At 41.8% G+C, this 22583-nt stretch overlaps 1 protein-coding gene across 7 annotated transcripts in view; it reads right to left on the bottom strand.

Moving 5' to 3' along the window:
- Positions 1 to 22583, bottom strand: part of LOC105186472 (neural-cadherin) — a 209825-nt gene that overhangs the window by 118680 nt on the left and 68562 nt on the right. For all 7 annotated transcript variants that reach the window (XM_025298006.1, XM_025298003.1, XM_025298002.1 and 4 more), the window contains 3 exons: positions 17472 to 17661; positions 16938 to 17120; positions 10325 to 10514 (listed from right to left, as the gene is read on the bottom strand). In XM_025298006.1, coding sequence (XP_025153791.1) covers positions 10325 to 10514; positions 16938 to 17120; positions 17472 to 17661 — 563 coding nt within the window. The remainder of the gene's footprint in view (positions 1 to 10324; positions 10515 to 16937; positions 17121 to 17471; positions 17662 to 22583) is intronic.

The following is a 22583-nucleotide window of genomic DNA, read 5'->3' as shown; positions in this document are numbered from 1 at the left end:
TATCTTCGCGTAGGAATACGGGAGTGGCGTGAAGTGAGACGCGCGCTTCGAGAGCTCAGATTCTCGCGTTGCTCCACAAAGCGTAGCGTTTGCGTCTGCTTTAAGCGTGTGTCTGGCGAATTGCACCGTTCGAAATAATTAGGAAACGATCCCTTCGAACGCATCGACATCGCCTCGTGGATATTTTAAGTATTAAATACTGATACGACATAGCGATATAAACTATCCCTTTTGGGGTGATATGAGCCAAACTTGTGAGACGTTGTTAATACCGTCGGTATACATCGCTGGTCGGTATTTATCGCTGGGAACTATCGTTTCCCTCAAATTTGCTCTTATTGCGATGAGAATAGTTTATGCCTTAATTAGATACATTATATCCACAAGACGTCGCATTCAGCGGCGTGAGCGTTTTCCGCCGATGAAGTTTCCGGATAATTAAACGGAGCTGCAATTATCGCGGGCATCTGGGCTCGCGTGTAGCTCACCGCCGCGCCGCGTTCGCCGATGAACGATTTATCGCGCACTCCGAGCATCTCGATGCTAGCTAATTATTCATAGCAAACGGAGCGCGAGATCGTTTCTGCATCGCATTCCAGAAAAACATGCATTCTCGGGGACAATTTGTGTGCAAGGAGAGAGAGAGAGAGAGAGAGAGAGAGAGAGAGAGAGAGAGAGAGAGAAAGAGAGAGAGAGAGAGAGAGAGAGAGAGAGAGCGCGCAGGGTTGGATGCAGATGAGGAGGAAAAGAATCGCACGGCTGGAGGAGCAGAGAGCTTCATTTCAATATCCACCACTACGAGCGTAACGTCCTGTCCTCGGAGTTGTGTTCATATTTATCTCGCTCGGTTTTTATTTTCCATTCAATCTAGTCGCCCATTGCTGGCGCCCCGCCGCAACGAGCAAGAAAATAAATAAATAATTTAAGCGCTCGCGCGCTGAATGCTCGCTCGCGCAGATATATACGCGAGCCGTCGATTGTCTTTTCAGGAGATCGACCGCGCAGCGGAACGGCCGTGGAAATTATGAGCCGTGCGACGTATCATTTGTTTCGTCTCTCAACATTTGCAGCGTCCGCGACAATTCGTCGTATTCTGCCCATTGTGCCCGCGCGGCCAATGCCACCGGAGGTAATCACAAATGCGTCCTTTCAAGCGAAGCTTTGACACGAGAAAGAGCGAGAGGGATGGAGAGAAATCATGGCGAAAAGATTCTTGCAATCGCACTAAATTACATCTATAACATGTAATGTAATTCCGCCAGGAAATTCACGTCGAATAAGTTCACGAACGAAAGAACTGTGCTGAAAATATTTGGCGTTTTCACTGCCGTATCATCACGCATGCCACGGGTTCACTGCAGAGTAAGCAAATAGCGTTTATAAAATATTTGGGAATCATTTCTGTGTGCGTGTGTGTGCGCGTGTGTGTGGAGACTTCTTCCCAGCGAAGTCTTCGGCCCGTTATATTGCCCCGACGTAATGTCAACTTCTCGCGCAAGGCCGTTTCACTTCTCTGCGAGATGTGACAAATTATTAAACTACCATCGTTAATCACTATTTGTACGATATAATGAGCGCATACAATTTGTCGAAGCGTCTAGAGTAAACTAGAGAAAGGAAGAGGATGGAATTTTTATTATTTTCTTAAAAGCTTCTTACAAAGCTTTAACGTCGGTATCTTCGACGTCAGAGCCGAGTCCGACAACATGGAATAAAAATATGAGGGACCAAGGGAGAGAGAGAGAGAGAGAGAGAGAGAGAGAAGGGAATAAAACGCACGCGTATCCCTCTTCTCCTGTCTTCTGTCCTTTAAAAAGTGCTCGCCAACGCGCGCAACTTGAGAATTCCGAAAATTGAATTTTCTGCATATTGAATCATATTTCCGCGCTCTATACCACTGGCGCGCGTTCACAGAGAGCTCCAATTCCCTCTGTGAAAAAAGTCCTTCTTTACAGAAATGACGAAGTCCTGAGTTACGGACGGCGCTATGTTTATGTACGCGCATTTACGTCCGCGAGATAAATATATTACGAGCGAAAATGTCGTAGAATTTGTCACGAATTCTCCGCTACATTCAACTCACGTCGGTATAAAGCAGTAAACTCGCAGCGGTTAAGCGGCGAGACAATTACTTTTTCCCGAAAGAAGAAAATGTGTAAAAGAAATTAATTAACTGATGACGCGATAAATCGATTAATTAATTCTCCGTCCACACTGTCTTTTCGCAAGTTCACACATAAGAAAATTTCATTCGCGAAACAAAAAGTTCGATTGATTGCGAGCAATCGCGCCGTGTTCCTTACCGCGACCTCGCTCGAAATGAGATTTGCCGGGAGGGGGTGAGACTTAATGGACCGACGAACAACAATTGGATCTTGCTACCGCGGTTCGCGGTTGTAGACACCCTAGCTCTATCTCGAGACGTCACTGATTTCAACTTGGAGTTTTGCGCGCGTCTTACATAATGCCCGTCTACGTCCGCGCGCGAGATCGAGAGATCGCAAGACGGACGACGCTCTCCGCCGGCGAACTCGCGAAAGCACTCTGCCAGAAAATTATGCCTCACGTCGCGTTATCTCGCGTGTCAATATCCCGTCAAGGTAACAATTTGCATATTGACGTTTCGTTCATCGTAAGTAAGATTCTGGTAACCGCGACGCGCCGCGAATACGCCTCGTATACGCCAGGCGTTTTCAATTCAGATGCTCCTCCGACTGACAGTCGGGATACGAATTATTTCGCGGAGCGAGGCGAATTTCTCTCGCCAGCGCGCGAATACGTGGGAAATATTCATTGGCGATTTTCGCTGCACTAGCAGCGAGGATTACCGCTGCTCGCTCGAGCACGCGAGAACGTTGCGATTTGCCGATGGATATTTTCCGCATTCTCCATATCAAGCCGCCGTCGAAAAGCGAAATTACTGTCCTTTTTTTTTGAATTCCCCCTTCGATTGAATGTGCAATGTGCTGTGTGCCGGAAATTACGTATATCCTCTAGGCGCAATTGTTTTGGGGCATATTATATGATGAAATTTAACGAATTTATCGTCCATGATATTCGTGGCTTTTGTTCCCATTCCGTGTAAAACGCGTTATGCTCTCGGCAGAAATTTCGTTTCACTCTTCATTTCCACGATCCGCAAAACTACTCCGTCGGATTTTGAACGAGCGACGAACCGAAATTGCCAACGAAGTTTCGCGGTGAGGGCCGTCTTCGGTGAGAGAAAGAAAGAGCCGCGGGACGACAAAGCGTACGCGGCGAGAATATTATAAGAGCTCAAAGGGACACTCGGGCATTATTGATTGCACTCCGCGGAGTGCTGAGCGCATTCCGCGGCATTGCATGCGCGAAGAGCAAGAAACTCGCGTTTACCTCGAAAAGAGATGAACGCGCGTTTACTCGATGGCCACGGGGCGCGGTGCCACAGCCAAAACTGCGAACGCAATTTAACCTTCCCCCGTTTGAAGCGCATCCGAAGAAAAACACGGAAGCGGCGAGCGTAGCGAGCTGAAGTTTGCAACGTAACTCCGGCCAGCAGACGGTATGCATACCGGCTGCAGTCGACCCTGCAGGCCCCCGAACCAAGAACATCGCCCGAGAAAACTGCGGCGGATGCAACGAGCGTGAAACGCTATCAGTTTTTCTGCCTCGCGAGTGAGCGCACACGTCGGCCGCTAAAGCCAGCACTTAAAACCGGGGGAAAAATATCAGACCGCGAGCAGGTCACGACAACAAAAATAATTACCACGAAAACGGCTGAAGATCACAGGGTTATATCTCTCTATCTCTCTACTTCTCTCTCTCTCTCTCTCTCTCTCTCTCTCTCTCTCTCCCCTCTGTGTCGTTCCTCTCACATAGCACGTTTATTATCTTTCCGGAAAGCAATCTGGTACTTATGGAAATTTCTGATGTTTGCGAGAGCTAGAAAAACAGACTGTGTGGCTTCGACAGCGTTTCCTCATTTCGGCTCGATCCGCCGTATATAACGCGGAATGTCGCGAAATATTTTTTTTTTATGCGCTACGAGATCGATGCTGTTATATTTTTTTGGGTTGATGTTTCCTTAACGATGATATTGTATATTGAATATCGCCGCACGGTCGGGCTTTAAATGAATCATTCGTTAAAATAGAATCTATTTTTATACCGTCAAAAAAGAAATAAATAATAATACTTTGGCATGGTGGTTGTGCTAAATTCGTCCCGAGAGGACTCTTAATTTTTCACGTCAAATATCTGCAGAGAGAGAGAGAGAGAGAGAGAGAGAGAGCCTCCTCTAACGAAAAATATCGAGAATTCCAAACCACATGCACAATTCTGTTGTTGAAATCTGCCGCTCGATACTCCGTATATATGTGGAATAGCATTTTTCAATAAAAATTATTCGAGGATCCCATGAAAAAATAAACGAATGCAATTCACGGTTCCCTCGGCTACGGGGGTTAATTACACACACACGCCCTTTTTTCCATGCGCAAGCAGATTCGAAATTCTCGACTCGGCTCATTGTGCTCGCGTAGCGGAAATTGCGAGCGAAATTCGAGCGTGTGCTCGCTTCTGTATACTTTGAGCTTTGTGACCTATCTTTACCATTAATTATCGTATGCGATACTGTGCGATTAATTGCGGACGGCGCCGCCACCGCCACCGCCACCGCCACCGCCGCCACCGCCGCCGCCGCCGCCGCCGTCGTATCTCGGTAAGCTCGGTCCGTTCGCGGCCGATCGCGTCGACGGTGAATTTTACAACGGTTCAGCCGTTGTATTGTTAACGAGCGCTCGTCGGCAGTGCAATATGCACGTTCACGCCCCGAAAGCGCCGTGGGCGCGCGCGGCTCGGCGCAGTTTAGCATAATTGTAATTTAACACTCGCCGCGACGGTGTTACCGAGCCGAGCGGCGCGCTCACGTCCCGGGATGCATACAAAGAAGTAACCCCGATCGTTTGCAGCGACGTTATGACGCTGTGTTTGGGATAAATTCGAATTTAACGCCAGCCGCGATCCTCGATCGCGCTTCCACGCGCCGGTGAGAGATAAACGTCGCCCCCGGCGACGAGCCCGATGCGATGTCGCGTTAAATCCGCGAAATTTTATTTGCTAGGAGCGATCCTGCGATCTGACGCGAACAACTCGCGGCTGGAAATACCACGTGCTTAGATATTCCTCCGGTAAAGACGTCGTTTTGAGAAGGGGAGAGAAAAAGATTCTTCGTGAGAGGAGATAAAGGATTGCAACAAAGCGTCCTCGCGGCGTTCTCGCGAATCTTTGTAATGTACGCGGCACAATTCAATGCAGAAATTCATTAAAATCTAAGGAATGTTAACGCCCGAAGGAACCACACTGAGAGTTAATCCTCAAATATTTGAACGTTAAGTGCGAAAATTACGCATTCCTATACGCGTGTGCAAAATGCGTTGCTGCGTGTAGGTTTTATGGTATCATATTTTTCGTTTCCTTCACTTTTTTTGCTATTAAAGTTCCTCGCGCAGCTTCTCGCGCGCGGTGAGGTTAAATTAATGTAATCTGTTAGCTTAAAGTCGAACCACTTTCGCGCGAGAAGTCACGCGAGGAGATTACGGTTGTCCATTCCGTTTTCCCTTTAACGTCCGACGACGTAATGCAATTTTGCATAATTACGATTTAACGTTGCCCATTTGCGTTCTTTCGTTTACGCGGCAATATGAGTGCACTCCGCCATACTTAAATCAACGCTCTAATGCGACTCTCGCATTCCTAGCCCCGTTAATCACCAACTGCGATTTGCGAATTTCCGCGATGTCATGATGAACGATCCCTGATTTCCACACGGTAGCACGAAAGTAAGACGGCGAGCTCGTCGTGTTAACTCGACGATTCTCTTCGCATTAAATTTTACTTTTTTTTTATCGCGAATTTCATGACTCCGTAGCTCTCCGTCTGCGCGACGAGAGCCGTCGGTAGAAAGTGCTGAAAAATACAGGAGCTTCTCCGCCATAAAATATGACGTTTCTATTACGTCGCTTGTAAAAACATTACTCGGCTACTTTCGAGTTTCTGCGCTACGCGGATCGCTCTTCATATTTTGTACTGTGGAAAGTGCATCGCGCGCAGCATATAATACCGTTGCGAAGGAAAGGCTTACATACAATGTTTACGATGTCTCCGACGTATCTAAGCGACAACCGCGAGAGTTGTCAACGCTTTTCTCTCGAAATGGTCAGTCGAAATGGAGATGGAGCCGAAAGGATAGCACGTCGACACGATGTTGCTGGATTTTCTGCGGAGTTGCAGAGATATTTTTCTCTCTGACATCCTTCACCGTAGGCGATTTTAAGTAGTTAAGTGGAAATAATAGAGAAAAAGGATAATACTACGATGCGCGAAATTGTTCTCTCTTGATATTTTCTCCGCAACACGCTTAACCGTTGCTTGAATGTTGTGTAAGAAATAAGACTTTTTATCTTTGAGTTTTCTCATTTATACCGAAAGTTTTTGTGTCTCGAATGTTTGAAAAGATCTAATAAATTGTACATCAACATGTACATCATGTTACTTTTCAATTTACCTCTCAATAATTTTTAACAATCTGTCAATGAACTCTTGGATCAGATTTTAGTAGCATGTAGTAAAATGAAGAAATACAGAGGAGATCGAACAAAAATTTGTCTCAAGCGATTCCATGAAGTCGTCCACTACGGTCGTATGACTTGTAAGAAAAATCGATGTTGCGGCCGAGATGGCGCACCGCAGTCGAATCAATCATGAATTTATTAGAAACGGAATTGCGTTGCGGAACGGAGATCTCAACTTACGTGTACGACTTCCTGTAGGAAAAGCCAATAAACTTGCCAACTTTCTTGACGGATACTCGTAAAAATCTTAAGAGGAGACACGAAGTAAATTGAACTTCGCTTTCAACAAGAACTAACCCGAACCTTGAACCGATTTTTAACGCATCTTCACGATGCCAACGCGTATTATCGATTCGTAATAAATGGCGACTGTAATTTCAAAATTGACGATTTTCCGCGTTCATTTTATTCGTACGAGTGCAACAGAAGCACTTTGTGAAAATTGTTTTTAAGTATATTTTTAAGAGTACCACGCAGCAAATTATTTATTTCTAGAGAAGCGACGCGTATTAAATTTAAAGGATAGAGTGAAAATTGGCAGTTTGCAATTTGATGAAAACCACTCAAATTTCCGTTGGAATTGGTAATATTTCAAAGATGCATTTATATTGCATTCCAAATAACCGGTTTATATAACATACGTCATTTTCAAATTTTTGCACCGGTGGCAAATAATTTGTTCTGAATACGGGAGTAATATTCAAATTCATACGCTTCAAAAATGCTCATACGCATATTTGCGATAAGCAAATATTTACATGTATGCTCTCCTATAAACCGCGTATAATCGTTCGAATGTGTCTCGTTGTGATTTAATTGTCATTTAGATATAAAATTACATTGCAAGTAGAAATTAAAATCGCACAATCGTACAATTGGATGCGTTCATCAATTCGCGTACGAGCGTACGCGCTTTGTTCCTATAAGTTACTCGGATGTCAGTATATTTACGTCGTGTATCACTTTCGTGTTTGAAATTACATATTGATACAATTTATATACACGGCTTTCCTGGATAGACGGCTAAAAATGTAGCCCCAAGCATGAAGGGGAGCGATATTCTTGACATGGCGGATATTGTAAAGCCAGTCTCTGATAAGCTAAGCTCGGCAGAAGCCGAAGAAGATGAGGCCACGTCGGCTCGTCTTTCGATAATTCGGGAACATGAGTCGCGGAGGGTTCGTAAAACGAGGAATCGCGTCACATCGTGGCCGTAAAATAAAACCAAGTAACATCCTGAAACTTGCGTATTTTTCTCACAGCGTCGTTTGTGCGTATCTTCTTCATCATTCATAATTTTCCCGATGACTAATAGGAGAGGAAGGATATACACATTAAACGCAAACCAATTTCCCTTAACGATAGCGCGAGCGCATTACGTGGCGCGCGCATTATAATGCAACATTAATGCGATACAGCGTGGCGCGCGACGTTGAACGTACGTAACGACGTTAAGGACTAATTACCAGCACGGCGTTCTTGGATTTAACTTTTAATTAGCGAATGTGCGTATTGAGTCGGAGAGTACTCGGTCGGCAGCCACGTTAATTAGTCACGTGTGTGTATGCGTATTTAATTCGATGTCGTGGGCAGAAGCCGAGTACGTGAATATACGCGGACGCGCTAATGGTGAGACCGATAAACCCAGAGAAGATTTATAAAACTTGGGGCAAATGCAACTCTCGCGTCACTCTCGTGCGAAATTCATCTGCGAAATAGAGACGGTTATTGTCCTCAGCATTTACCCGGGATTACACGGGAACGCCCGAAATTGATTGATTTAACGGAGAATCTTCCAATCGATTTCTATCTTTTAAAGTTGTGCGAGATCGTATAGCGGCACGCAATCAACTAATGCAATCTCTCCGGGAGAGAGATGAGGGGCGACAGCGTAATCGCGTTAATGCGCAAAAGTTCACACCATAAAGCTTCGGTAATGCAAATCGTATGTCGTGTGAAAAAAATTCTAAAGAGATCCGCGCCGAGAAGGCCGAAGACGCTTTCGCAAAAATTCCACGCCGCGGCAACACTCGCATTCTCGACGTAATATTAAGTTCTCCGATAATTCACTTGTCATACTGTGCGAATCGATAATCCTTTCGCAAAGTGCGGTAACTCGCTTATATTCATATCGTTCGTTTTTGTAGTGATATAAGCGAAAGCATTGCGATTTTCGCTTGGGCGAAGACACACGATAAAGTTTTAATGGTGAGTAGTAAAGCAGATTTGAAAGTTTACGATCTTATATTTGCTGAAAACGTAAAAGGCGTTATGCGCAAAATATAATCTGAAAAATTTTACTTCGAAGAAATTGAAAAAATATAAATGTATGGGAAAATATAGAATATAAATGCAATTGTCGTATATATGAAATATTCGAGAGCCTTTTTTCAAATGAATTCACCAATTTGTAAAACTTCAAGCACGGGTTTTTTTCCGTTGTTAGCCCTGTGACGGTACAATAATCGTACGTTCCATCCGAATTTTAAACCGTGATTTTATATGATCTGCACGTTCTCCGTGGCTCATACGTGAATATAAATATTGCCTTTACAACCCATTATTTATACACGAATTTATAAAACGCAGATCAATATGTACCCTTGTTGTACACCTTTCAGATCGAACGGTTTCGACTCAAGTCATACATGTCATGTTTTACACATAAATGCGCGAGTTTGATAGAAATAGCAACATTACTTTAAAAAGCCTCCTTTGATAATTAATTGTTTCTAACTCACCTTTTAAACGCGAGCAACAAAATACCTAAAGTCGAAATTTAAATCGGTATTCTACATTCATTAAGTTTCTCATTATGTGAACAAATTATTACTGCTTCATAAATCTCTTCTTGCTTGCCAATCTGTACCTGTATTCCAACAATACAGCAATATTGATCCAATCAGCTAATAATGGTTTATAAATCTTATAAATTTACCATATAATATAAATTTATCATTAATTATGTTTTCACTAGAAAATCTTAAATGATTCACGGCTATAAATAGTGACCTTAGAATCTAATATAAATTTTATAAGTTGTGACTTGTGTGCTCAATAATATATTCTTTTGACTGCTGCAAAGCATCCTATTTTGAATCTAACGTCTTATTTCTCTTATATTTACACATAATATTTCTGTTATTGCGTCGGATTCAAATTTATTTCCTGTATTAATATGCAGTATTGTGTTGAACATATAATTGTTATCTTTGTCTCTCTTTGCTCTTCATCCCTTTCATTAAGGCTCAGCATTGAGAAAATGACAGTAATAACTTGTAACATCAAAATAGGACAATAATATACACAGCATTATATCTCGAGTTTCTCCATTGGATACTTCAAGTTCGACTCGCAGGATTAATGTAGAACCGAAACACAGTTTAATAAATACTACTGATGTGACAAATGCTGCCTGAATCTTCAATGAGCATATTTATATTTTAACCATGTACGTTTATATGTTTGTTTCATGTCGATACAAGTATTCAACAGAATTATTTATTAGAACGTAATCTCCCTAATCGCTCCGCGTATCGTAGCAAGCTCGTATAATTGGCGTGCTTTCGGCTGTCTATATAATCTCGATATAAATATTTAAGCTGTTATGATTTATTATTTACCCGAATTTACAGGACGCGTGCATCATAGCAATATGCTGTATATGCTGTATGTGCGGGCAGCTTTTAAATAAAATTTTCCATACCACCTACCTGAGTTAGGTTGGCCGTTGCTGTTAGGTCGCGCGGAAGGTGCTCCGTCTCTGGCTTCTACCTCCAGGGCGTAAGCTCCTTGCTTCTCGCGATCGAACATTACTTTTGTGAAGATCTCGCCGGTCTCCCTGTTGATCTCGAAGTAATCCTTGCCCTCGTTCCTGTCGCTGTCTACCACGTAATACGTGACCTAGATAAACAAGACGAGGTTTATTGACTCCAACCGTCTGTGTCTCGCATCCATGAGTAGCAAATAGCGAAAAGTATCGTAATCTCGCTGGACATCGCTATTTGCACAGAAATACGGAATACTTGTTTAGTTAGTTGCTCGAAGTAATTCGAACACAGCGCGATCGCCATTAAAAAAATTTCATGATCCGACGATTTTGGCGCTCGCAATGCGCTGCTGATTATTTACAATTATTTCTTCTCTAAAATAAAAACGGATACAAATAACATTTTACACTTTCAATAAATAGGCAACTTAACCTGCAAACATTTACTTTACCGCTATTTAATATGTCGGATTATTATGAAATTTTAATAGTAGTATATACGCTAGAGTATCGTATTAATAATAATATTAAATCAATAGCATTAAAGTATTACAATGAACGTTAATATTTGTTATTGACTTTCTTCATTTTCACCAGCAGCTAGTGAATTATTGAATAATTACTACGTTTCTATTTTCTACCACTGCTAATTTTAAAAACATGTTTGTAAAACAATTTCTACATTGCAACGCCAAAGTTGTCGGCTCGACTTTTTAACCTACTTAAAAGTTGCTTTAATCTGCGGTTGTGTACGAAGTGTTGAATATTTTCACGAAAATGTATTAATCTACTACGACAACAATACATTTGTATTAATTTTCTTCTATATTAATGTGTTATTATTAACACTGAGAGTGCCTCGACCTTTCATTAGGTTATGTTACCTATCGGCCAGTTTTTCGATTGTATCTATCTACTATTTATTATCGTAATGGTGAATATCTCAACATTTTTTTAAACATATCTATGTATGTCTTTAGATTTACCGGGAATGAGCAGTGTATCTCACGATTGTATGGCTTCTAAAATCTAATTTACTTTGCTTCGCGAATATTCCATGCGTCATATTGAACCGCGTAAAAGAGCGCCAAATTATCCGCCCGCGGCGTTAACGCTACGACTCGACGACTTTTCATGGTTATGATACCTATCGACATTTTTTCGATTGTAATTTAGCGTAAACGGTAAATATTCCAAGTTCTTTAAAATATCTCCATGTATGTCTTTAGATTTACCGGGAATGAGCAATGAACCTCGATCATATGACCTCTAAAATCGAACTCACTTTGCTTCGCGAATATTCCGCGCGTCATTACGTTGAGCCGCCTGTGCGTAAAAGGACGCCAAATTCGTGAAAGTCGCCCGCGGCGCGTAACGACGCGACATCGTGACGGTGGCGCCGACATACGGCGCTTTAGAGAATTACCGTAACTCAATCATTTTAAACGACGCTGCACTGGAAGTGAAAGACGTTACGAGGCGACTAACTGCGACTTCATTTTAGGTATTCTTTCCAGTTTTATCATAATGAGACGGCATATAATGATACGATAATGTTATTGTAGGCCCGTGCGACAAAGACAGCGCGATATAAGCGCTTTCTCTCGCTCTCTTTTTCTGTCGAGCTGTTCTACATGGCTTTCTAACCTTTTAATTGAGGTACGTAAAATGTGTAACGACAAAACTCAATTAAGTCGGAACAGCACATACTTTTGTTACGTTATTTATGCAGCAATAATCAAAGTACGTCGTGCAGAATTCTCTCATATATATAATATATATATATATATATATGTGTGTGTGTGTGTATGTATGTGCGCGAATGAGAGGGAGTGAATGTAAATGTATGCGTGTGTGTGTATATGTATATACCCTGTCGAATATATTTTCCATGTATATATATACATTCAACGTTGTTCCATAAATATTTTTGTAAATAATGCATATATGTTTATTGGGCTAATGTTTGGCTTCGTGATTAATGCCAAATTATGATATGATAAGTCTTCAATTACGCAATTTTATTCAGAGCGAGAAATGAGGTTATGTGTGAAATATTCGTCGAGATAATCGCGTTACGCGACATTGTTTCAATTTACAATTGCGTTTTGCTGTCTGTTGTATCATTAATTGATATTTTTTTTACAACTTTTATCTTTTCGTTCATGCAAAAGTCTCCTTTTTCGGGCCAATTTACTGCACGATCGCCAATACGGCGAGCACGTACAGCCAGGGCTAAAAAGAAGACAATATCGAGTTTGCAGCAACCCGATTACAACGCGAACGTTCGACTACATGTCGGATCGGTCGTCCACTTCTCTCGTGTCCCTTTTGTGTCCCGACGTTGCGCGCATTTCCGTTCCGTAACGCATTCTACGGTCGCGCATCGCGCATCGCGCTCGCACTTGCACTTGCACTTGCAAATGGGATGTGCATATTTGACAAATCTTTCGCATACGCGAAGGACTCCGCGTGTAAGGTCTGCCTCTGTAATTTACGGCGAGATTTACAGTCGCACGTACATTTCGCGTTACCTAATCGGCAAATTTTCAGCGGAAATTTCGCGATATTTCACGGCCGTTTTGCTTCCGTGTTTACCGTGCCGAGTCAAGTTCCTTTTTTTTTCGAGTAGCTACGCCATTTTTGCGAAGCTGCTCGCTTAAGAACTGTCTCATTTTTGTTTAACGAAGAGGAGATGAATTTACCTTGTAGCAGCAAAGTGCACGCTGACTTTCTCTACTCGACAGCTTTCTTTCTTTTTGCTTCTCTCAGAATAAAGCGAGACTCTTACATTTAATTGTTTCATAAAATGGATGAAAAGTATGTTTCTTTTCTTTTTAAATAATCTTATACGTATAATTTAAGTACGAGAAAATACGAGAATGGAAAACGAAATACGAGGCGGAATATATATATATCATAAATATGACATGAAAGTCCAAAATTCCTTTTATGTTTTAATATTAGTTTCTAGAGAATATTATTTAATAAATTAGATAATTGATAATCAATTGAAAGAAAGATCTATAAGATTATACTTGTCTGTAAAATTATTCCAAGAATATTATCTTTGAAATATGTATAATTCTTCAAAGCTTTGTATAATTAATCGACTATTAATCTGTGACTTTATATGAAAAGCATTTAATGATTCCTGGTGGAACCTTACAAATTTAAGAAGAAAATTAGCTGATTAGTAAGGATGATTGATAGAATCAATAATTTATGGATGGAGAAGCGGCAATATACGCACAAGTGCAAGGGAGCGAAACGCAAAGTGCTGGCGAAAGTGCGGCGTCCGTTCATTCAAAAAAAAAAAGAAAAAAATAAAAGAAAATCGAAAAGTCGACCATTTCATCAAAACTTGGAAATTGCGAAGTAAGCCGCATTGGCCACATTACACTTTCAAATCAAGAGAACAAATTGATCTAATTTCAGCTCAAGCTTGAATCACCATCCACGGTATCCCTCGTTCATTTCCCTCGGAAGCGACGAGCTAATATCTTAATATTCAGCGTGTTCGTGCTCGCTATAGTCGCAGTCGCATCGGCATTACAAAACGCGTACCGTAGCGTAGCAACCCGGTTTCAGCGCGAAACGAATGATAATCACGCGATTAAACACCCGACGCGGGTACACATCCACGCGAGCTGGCGCGTATCCGTTAATGCGATCATACGTGATAAATTCAACGCCACTCAAACGCGATCATCGGAATTGCGTTACACCGTTACGGAGTTTACAGCGCGTTCCCAACGGACGGAATACAGTTCCGCCTGCTACGTGAAATCATTAAAGTTTCGACGCGCGCGACAGTCTAACTTATAGCTGCACAGTGTGTGCACCCGAAGCGCCCTATATCTCGCCCTTATTCCCCAATTCCCGACTGCCCCCTGCTCCAACCTCAATCAGGACTTCGACGACTGAGCTCCCTTAAGTCCCGCTCAAGTGTTCCGCTATAGCGCAATACGAGTGTGTTCTTTGGTTCTTTTGTGCGGTTCCAATGCAATTCTCCTGCAATTGATCCACTCGAAATCGGATCTCTGCGGTAAGGGATTGGGAAGACCGCTGCTATATACCGCTAATGCGACGCACGTTTCCGTTGATCTTTCATTATAAGCGCGAGCTAATTTTCTTATCAATTGTTGTTTTGTTCAATAAGCAGCTGTGTGCGAAGCAATTGTAAAATGTCTTTCTCATTTATTCGACAGCAGCTGTGCGATGTAGGAAAAGCTGTGCGATAATTACTATTTCAATAATGCTACGACGTTCTTTCTCGCGCAATGGTGATACAAAATTTGAAATGCCATTGGAAAAAATTCGATACTACAACTTCGCGAAACATATCACAAAGCGATCTGATATCAAGTTCGGCGTCACCGTTCACGAAACTCACGCTGGTATATTTTTCGACCGCCGTGGTTTTCATTTTTCTAGATTTTTGTATGCATATTCATGTTGCGACTACATTTTGCAAACGAAGGATACGAATTTCGTTAAGTTCAGTGTGACAATTTCGCGCATGTAACAATTTATTCTTTTCCTCATAGACTTATTTACCTCCCAATTGCCACGATTTTTACTTTTCAATTTTACACAGAGCATCACGCGCAATATAGTGTGCTAGCAGAGATAGGTAATAATTCTTTGTAAAAAAATAAATCGGAAAATAAACCGTATTTGCGTTTGTCAAAGATAGAAATTTCGCAGTATTTGCGATTATTTCGCCCGCTTACGGGTTAATACATTTTGCGATCGCCGCAATTTTTTATTTTCGGTTTTTGAACAAATATTCGTATCGCCGATACGTTCGCCAAAGTGATATATAAATATTCACGATATCCACGGCAGTCGATTACATATACACGGTATACGCGATAGTCGATTATATTTTATTATCGCGCGTTTCGTGTGACAGATCGCAGAGACTTTCATCTTTTCGATTTTTCATATTTATACACGCGTCGCATAATTGTGTTCTTTAGAGAAACACGCAGGAATATTTCTCACCGACAAATTCTATGAAAAATTTGCGATATCTTTGCTACAAAAAAGAAAAATAGAATGTGCGCGAGATTACGTAGCACGCTGCCGCTTGTTATCTCGCTTAATACTTTGTATTCATATTTTATGTTTTTACACGTGATTTTTCCTCGCATCGCGAGTGTATTAAAATGATAATATAACACGTTCCGAGTAAATCCAACAAAGTTCATCATTAAATTTATTGAAGCAATTTCGTGCTTTAAAAATTAGTATTCGCGCGAATATATAGAGTCTCGTTTCTCAGAAATTAAAATTGTCGGTGAAACGAAATATTTTTTTCGCCGTTTTCGATCTTCGTGAGAAAAGCCGCGGTCTTTAATGCGGTCACACATTATTCGTGAGTCGTGAATATGTTATTGAAATTATTTTGCGTCGCATTACTATCAAGATATCCGTAAAATATCATTAGAATGTGAATATTAATCGCAAGCGACTAAAGTGAAGTGCAATCGACATAGGACGATGCTGAAGCTATATGAAGTTTCAGATGCAGAAGGACGCAAACGGATGCAGAGGGACGCAGAGGGATGTAGCAGGAGAGTTTCGTCGGCGGATTTGGTCGGACGTTAGAAAGGGCTTTCAACGCAAAATGGTGAGTGTACAATTTCAACATTCGCAGAGTGTATCATTAAGTTATTAGTAGTAATAGTTATTACGTAGCTTTAAATCGCACTGAACGATAATAGCAAGAAGAGCTAAACACTCTGATTTAATTATTATTATTATTGTTATTAGAGTCTGCGAGAATATTCCCCATTGATATAATGAAATTTTAGAATAGTTACAGAGACAAATATATAAGCATGTTACAATACAGAATTTAAATATGAGAAAGAAAAAATATCTTAATTACACAGAAAAAAATGATATATTTGTTTGAGTAATCAAGTCTGTTTGTATATGGATTATTTTTATAATATTATATTATATTGTTATAATGGTAATAATAATAATAATTAAAAATCAGAAAGAAACAAGTAATTTTATATTATAAGATATTTAATCATATTCAGTATTGATCTTTTATATATTAAGATGATGTTATGAGAAAATTCCAAATTGAAATGTAAATTTGCCAATGTGCATAAACAATTCATATAAAAGTTATAACTGTATAATGTTTTATAATAAGCAATATGCAAGAGAAAACACCCCGTCTGAGAGATGTATGGAGAGGTGGAACATCTAATTTTATCATTTGAGATTAAAGATAAAGGAGAGATCATAATCACATAATTGGTTTTTATACGTAGCATCGTAGCGACAAAAGCACACAACCCACTTTGAGCATACAAGTCAAAATCGAGCCGTGTTAGAGAATTGTCCCTCTAGATTCCAAGTAAGAAATGAAATATGAAATGTAATGTCTGGGGAGCACTCCTTCTAGAGCATACCTTCACATTGCTCCACAATTAACCGGTCGATATGGGCAATTATTTTACTGCTATCGCCATGCGTCCCTCGGGAGACGTAAATTCGTTTTATTACAATAACGTGCGACATCGATTTACCTGATTATTAGGGAATGTCCCATCCTTGTCGATGGCGTTCACCTGGGTGACTTTGCTACCAACTGGTTCACCCTCGAGTACGGTCTCCTGTTCTCGTTCAGTGAACAGTGGTATCTCGTCGTTAACATCCTCCAGCATAATATACACGGTCGCTTCAGAGGCCAGCTGTTGAGCTCCATTATTCTAAAGAAACAAATTTGACCACGCGGTTACGAGAGCGGAACATCGTATGATGTTAATTTTTCTGTGCCGCTTTTCTGTGTTTTCGTTTTCGTGACACATAATATTTATACGCGATATTTTATTTAACGTTACGCGACATCGTACTTTTCAAGTGTCACATGTTGAATTTATATTTAACGATAAATACGATATAATACGAAATGTTACAAAATATTATAAATGGAAACATTTCATGGTTGAAGAGCAAAAATTATTTGGCGACGCTAAAACGAAACGCATCAGCGTTTTCTCCTATAAAAGATTCAATTCAATTGCGCCAACATTTTTTCATCCGCGGAAGACGAGTCGTACCTCCACTCGTATGGTGAGATTATACTCCTTTATGCTCTCGTAGTCCAACGGGTGGTTAACCTTAATGTCAGCCCAAGTCACGGATTGCTCGGCGCGTTGCTGAAGGTAAAACGTATGAAACTTGTTGGTCTGCGCCGTGGAACCGGGCATTAAGTGGTAAAAGACCGTCGGATTATTGTCGATTCCAGAGCTGTCGACACACACAAAAACACGTATTACAAAGGCGCGTACCGGCTGCCCCGGAGCGCCAAGAACGACTTAACGAAACGGAAACGGAAAACGGAAAAACAGAAACGAGAACGGAAATCTCCTAAGGTGGAAGAGAAAAGGAGAGAGAGAGAAAGAGAGAGAGAGAGAGAGAGAGAGAGAGAGAGTGAAAGAGAGAGAAAGAGAAAGAGAGACTTGTATACATATTCGATACTTTGAAGATGGAACAACCGATATTCTTACGCGGCTATAGAATAGAAGGACAGTTGTTACATACTCGGCTATGTAACGGCTCGACCTGCTCTTCTCGAGTCACAAAACGATATTGTTCCAGCCCCAAGACACGGATATACAGGATACCCGCGACTAGACGCGCTTCCTTCTGTCGATAGATATGATGATTCGCATACGTGAACATATTTAGCGTTCTATCGAGAGAAAGTGCGCTCTGCACTTTCTTACAGAATTTAATCCAATTGCGTAGAAACTGCGAAAACCGCAGTTACGAGTCGATAGAGAAATCGTTGCATTTAGAAAAAAGAAAAAGTAAATTATATTCTAAGCGGAATACATATGCACCGCATATATCACGTCGTTTGTCCAACCCTTAAACTTTAAATTCTGAATTAACATCGACTATTCAATTGTCGCGAGATTTGACCTCGAGGATGTGGGGAAAGTCGTAAGAACCGGATATTCGCTCCATTTAAAAATCCATAGACAAGACAGGAATAGCGACTGTTCTGAGGCATCCCGTACATATGTATACCGAAAACGGACTATCGTTACTGTCAATATAACGAGAGGAAAAATGTCTTGAAATAAAAGATCGTCATGCGATGCGCCGCGTACGCGTTCAGACATACGCACGAGCGTATGCTTGCGCGATCAGAGAAGTGATGGACGAGTAAACGATTGAAACGGTTCCGATCGTCGTCACGGAAAAAAGAGAGACTCCTTCGCTGGGGCCTGTTAACGTATCTAAGGTATAAAACGAGGAGGTAATAAATATTTCAGCAACACAATCTCACTGATCTCTATACGCATAGAGCGCTAGTCGCGTCGTCGAGTGCATCTTTTCGACGCCGCCATCCCCGGCTGCACGATCGATGCAGGTATTGAAACCGGCATAATCTCGGGGATCGCGAATCTCCAGGTGATGTTTTGTTCCGCAAAAGCGAGCCAACCCGTCAAACTAAACGACACACACAGCTGGGTAGGCGATATAAAAGTCCACATGTCAAACTTTGCTCGCTCATAACTATCTGAGACAACTCCCTTCTTCGTCACACAACACACACACACACACACACACACACATACACCGACTGCACGACGTACGAGTCTCTGTCTACTAGAAACACGTCGGATTAGTGCGAGAGCACGCAAGTCGGAGATCGCAACCTGCCGAAATTATGCTGATTATGCGTATAGCGATCAGTGGTGGTGGTGGTGATGATGATGCTTTTACCTAACGCGCCGCACGTCTTTGCTTCCCGTCGTCGCTCGTTCCTTTATTTTCCCCTTCCGTTTCTTTATTCGATGCGCTTAACATACACACATACATACATACACGCACGCACGCACGCACGCACGCACGCACGCACGCACGCACGCACGCACGCGCATACACGCGCACACATACATACACACCCATACACGTATACACATATATCTGCGCGTGTACATTCGTACATATCCGCACGCGTTAACAGAGAGCGAGCTCTTTTCGAAGGACGACCACAACCCTAGGCAAAGTTCACGCAGTCAAAAGGCACATATTTGCTGCTCTAGCTACCATTTCCCCTCGCTTTCGCGCGGGCCAATTACCATCCCCGGCTGTTATCGCTGTGTTAATTCGGCTGCAGAAGTGTTACGCCTTGGCTGTGTGTATGTGCTGTGTGTGTTAGGCGCGCGCGGGCTTTGTCCGAGCGCGGAGTCGAGCTCGCGAATGAATGATTAGTCGATCAGACTGTTATTCGCCGGTGTATTGTGAGCTCGCTAACGAACATTAGAAATTTTATCGAACCCGGGAGCTGAAGGGAGCGGATTGATATAGCTCGATAGCCATAAACAACGATATATGAACGAAATAATGAACGCGAGAACACAGGCGGCGAATGCGAAACGCTTGAAGCGGCAATTAACATGACCCACCCGGAGTTTATTAGCGCCGTGCGCGAAATGAGGAGCGGGTGTACCGCCGAAGCGCGCGATTCTTCCCGTTCTATCCTCTCTCGCCTCACGCGTATTAATCGTTGTTTTAGCTTGCGAGAAGCGTGCAAGTATATTAAATTGTTGAAAGTTCAAGTAGATGGCTGATTTGCAAGTTAAAGTTATATGCCCGATAAGATTAACATTTTAGTGCAGCTATCGCGGAACGTTACACCGCTGTAACGCATAGGACACTCACATTACATTGCTAACACCGTGGGGGAAACGGGCTGTCGGTGAAGAGATTAAAATCGGTAATGTAGTTAGTTCACTCGTAAAATTCCTGTAAAGTTCTTGGCGATTTAAATGCCGCGGCAAGTTCACCGCGCGCGCGCGCGCGTGCCAGTTAGTTTGAAATACTAAAACCTGTATCAGCACGTCGGGAAAAAGAATGGACAAGAAGTCTCCGCGGAGGAATTATCCGATGGAAAGAGAGAGTTTAGCGATATTATTCGAGATGCGTCGAGATATATCGTTACGTGCTCTGCAACACGTCATAATTGTTTCGTAGTAGCTGAAAAACATGTTGAACGCGATATATAAAACTTGCACGTTTGCAAATGCCAGCGTCATGGAATAAAGTTGGAAGGTTACGTCAATTATAACGAAATTCTATTAAAATTGACGTACATGCCCGCGGTACTGCGCGAACGGTGAATTTTAATTAAAAGGAGATCAGACAGCGCATATGCGTATAATTATCGAAAGGTGCGCGAAGCAAAATAAATTTTTTGCAATTCTCCGTCAGAGGCAAGCGTTATTACATCTTTCGATATGCGCCGTCCGATGCAGCTTTTTCAAACAGTTTGTTAAACTCTTCTGACGGATTACGTTACAGAAAACGAACTGTTAATTAACAAATCCCGCCTACAAACAACAAAGTGTGAATGTTTTAGCAATCGCGCGTATATGCTCCAAAATTGGATGAGTTATCGAAATTAGTCTTTCCATCGGTCCATCGGTACCAAATATCGGGCCTCATAATTAAATAACCGGCTAAAGATGCAAGGTAAACTTTTGCCTTCAAAGTCTCGCTGGAGCGATTATCGCGCTCTTCGGTGTAGCGCAAAAGTTACGCGGAATTCATTAACGACAATTAGCCTTCATTTACTAATTTGCGATTCCGCGGAGTGTCTTCGAAATTAATTATTTCAGCAGCGCATTATCGCTTGGACTCTAATTCGATTTAAATAAATTTGCAGGTAATAATTTCAGCGATTATCTCATCGAGATGCATAAATTCGTTGCAAAAATACGAGTAGTCGGTTTAAGTAAAATTGATTGGAATTCATATCCGATTCAATTCGGATTCAATTACGAATCTCTAATCTTCGGAATATTAGAAGTATCTTTAAATATTTTCAGCTTCTCAAGCAACTGAGATACGTTTTCACTTTGTTTACCAACTAAATCGATAAGTAATCCAGCGCTGTTCTTTTTGGGATTAATTTTTAATTTTCTCCGGAATACATTTTTCGAGGATATTTCTTCGCGCGCGCATCACCGACCGGATATTCGAGGTACAGCACGGTTTTTTCCTTAATCCTGCCATCATATCTTGTAAATATTGAGAAACCAGCGTGCGGAAAGAATTTCTGAATTAATCCACAGCGTCGTGCAGATGATGAAATTTGTAGCGGCTCCAATTCCTTTCAGTTCGTTTTAATTAAGCTACTTTTTACAGAGGATCCGTAGTTCCCCGAAGGTTCCTCTCTCTCTCTCTCTCTCTCTCTCTCTCTCTCTTTCTCTCTCTCTCCTAATTAATTCCCGTAAACTCGCATATAACAGTCTGATTCAATATAATCGTCCGTAGGTTCGGGCTCGGCTCATCGATCGAACGAACCACACGGCTCTATTACATGCGTGTTCAATCATCTGATCGTGTCTCGCGTCTATGCACGCGCGCCTGCGCGCGTATAGACGTGTGATGATTGTCCGTGTATGTATGGTACGTGTGTGAGTGTGTAATGTGGTATGCGTGTGGTGCGTGCTTTCCCTTGTCGCGCCGCGTATGAACGATGTACATCGCGTGATGATGTACACACGGCTGTAGTACGTACACAACCGTCCTGTCATCCGTTAGACATTCGCGAAACGTCTATCGATCTGGAAGGATCCCGCTGTCTCCCGAGAGGGATTCCTCCCCGGTTCAAAGGGTACCCGGCCGAAATTGACAGCACCGTTTGTCATTTCGAACACGGGCGCGACGTTCACGTCCTACATAGAACCGCCAACCGGCGGGTAATTTTCATGCTCGATTCTTTCAACGATTTTTACTTTTCTGCGGCTGGGGTATACGATTATTGCAGTTCCCGAGAACGAAGGCGAGTTTCCGAGATATGGGAAATGAGAAACGTTTTTTATGAACCGACTGTCAAATTAAATACGTTAATAATAGATATTATGGAGCGCTCTGATTAAAATGAATTTGTCTTTTTTAGATGCTTAATTTGAGTCTTCTTTTTATTTAGTTAGTTAGGTCTTCAACAAGGAATATTAAAAGGTAACATTCCTTGTGAACTTTTAACTTTCCTTGTGAAATTTTAATTCAGGAAAACGTATAAATTTTATATTTGTGAAACAGTTAAAGTTGAAATTAGTTTCGAGAGATTTGATGCTGCAAAAGTACTGCAGCAAAGATGACAACAAGACAAAGAAATGAATTATTAGACGAATTCCAGGACGACTTTC

The sequence above is a fragment of the Harpegnathos saltator genome, unplaced genomic scaffold (genome assembly GCF_003227715.2).
Source record: "Harpegnathos saltator strain DR-91 unplaced genomic scaffold, Hsal_v8.6 scaffold202, whole genome shotgun sequence".
NCBI classification, from domain to species: Eukaryota; Metazoa; Arthropoda; class Insecta; order Hymenoptera; family Formicidae; genus Harpegnathos; species Harpegnathos saltator.
The sequence above is the reverse complement of the archived record's forward strand: the minus strand, read 5'-3'. Positions and strand labels throughout refer to the sequence as shown.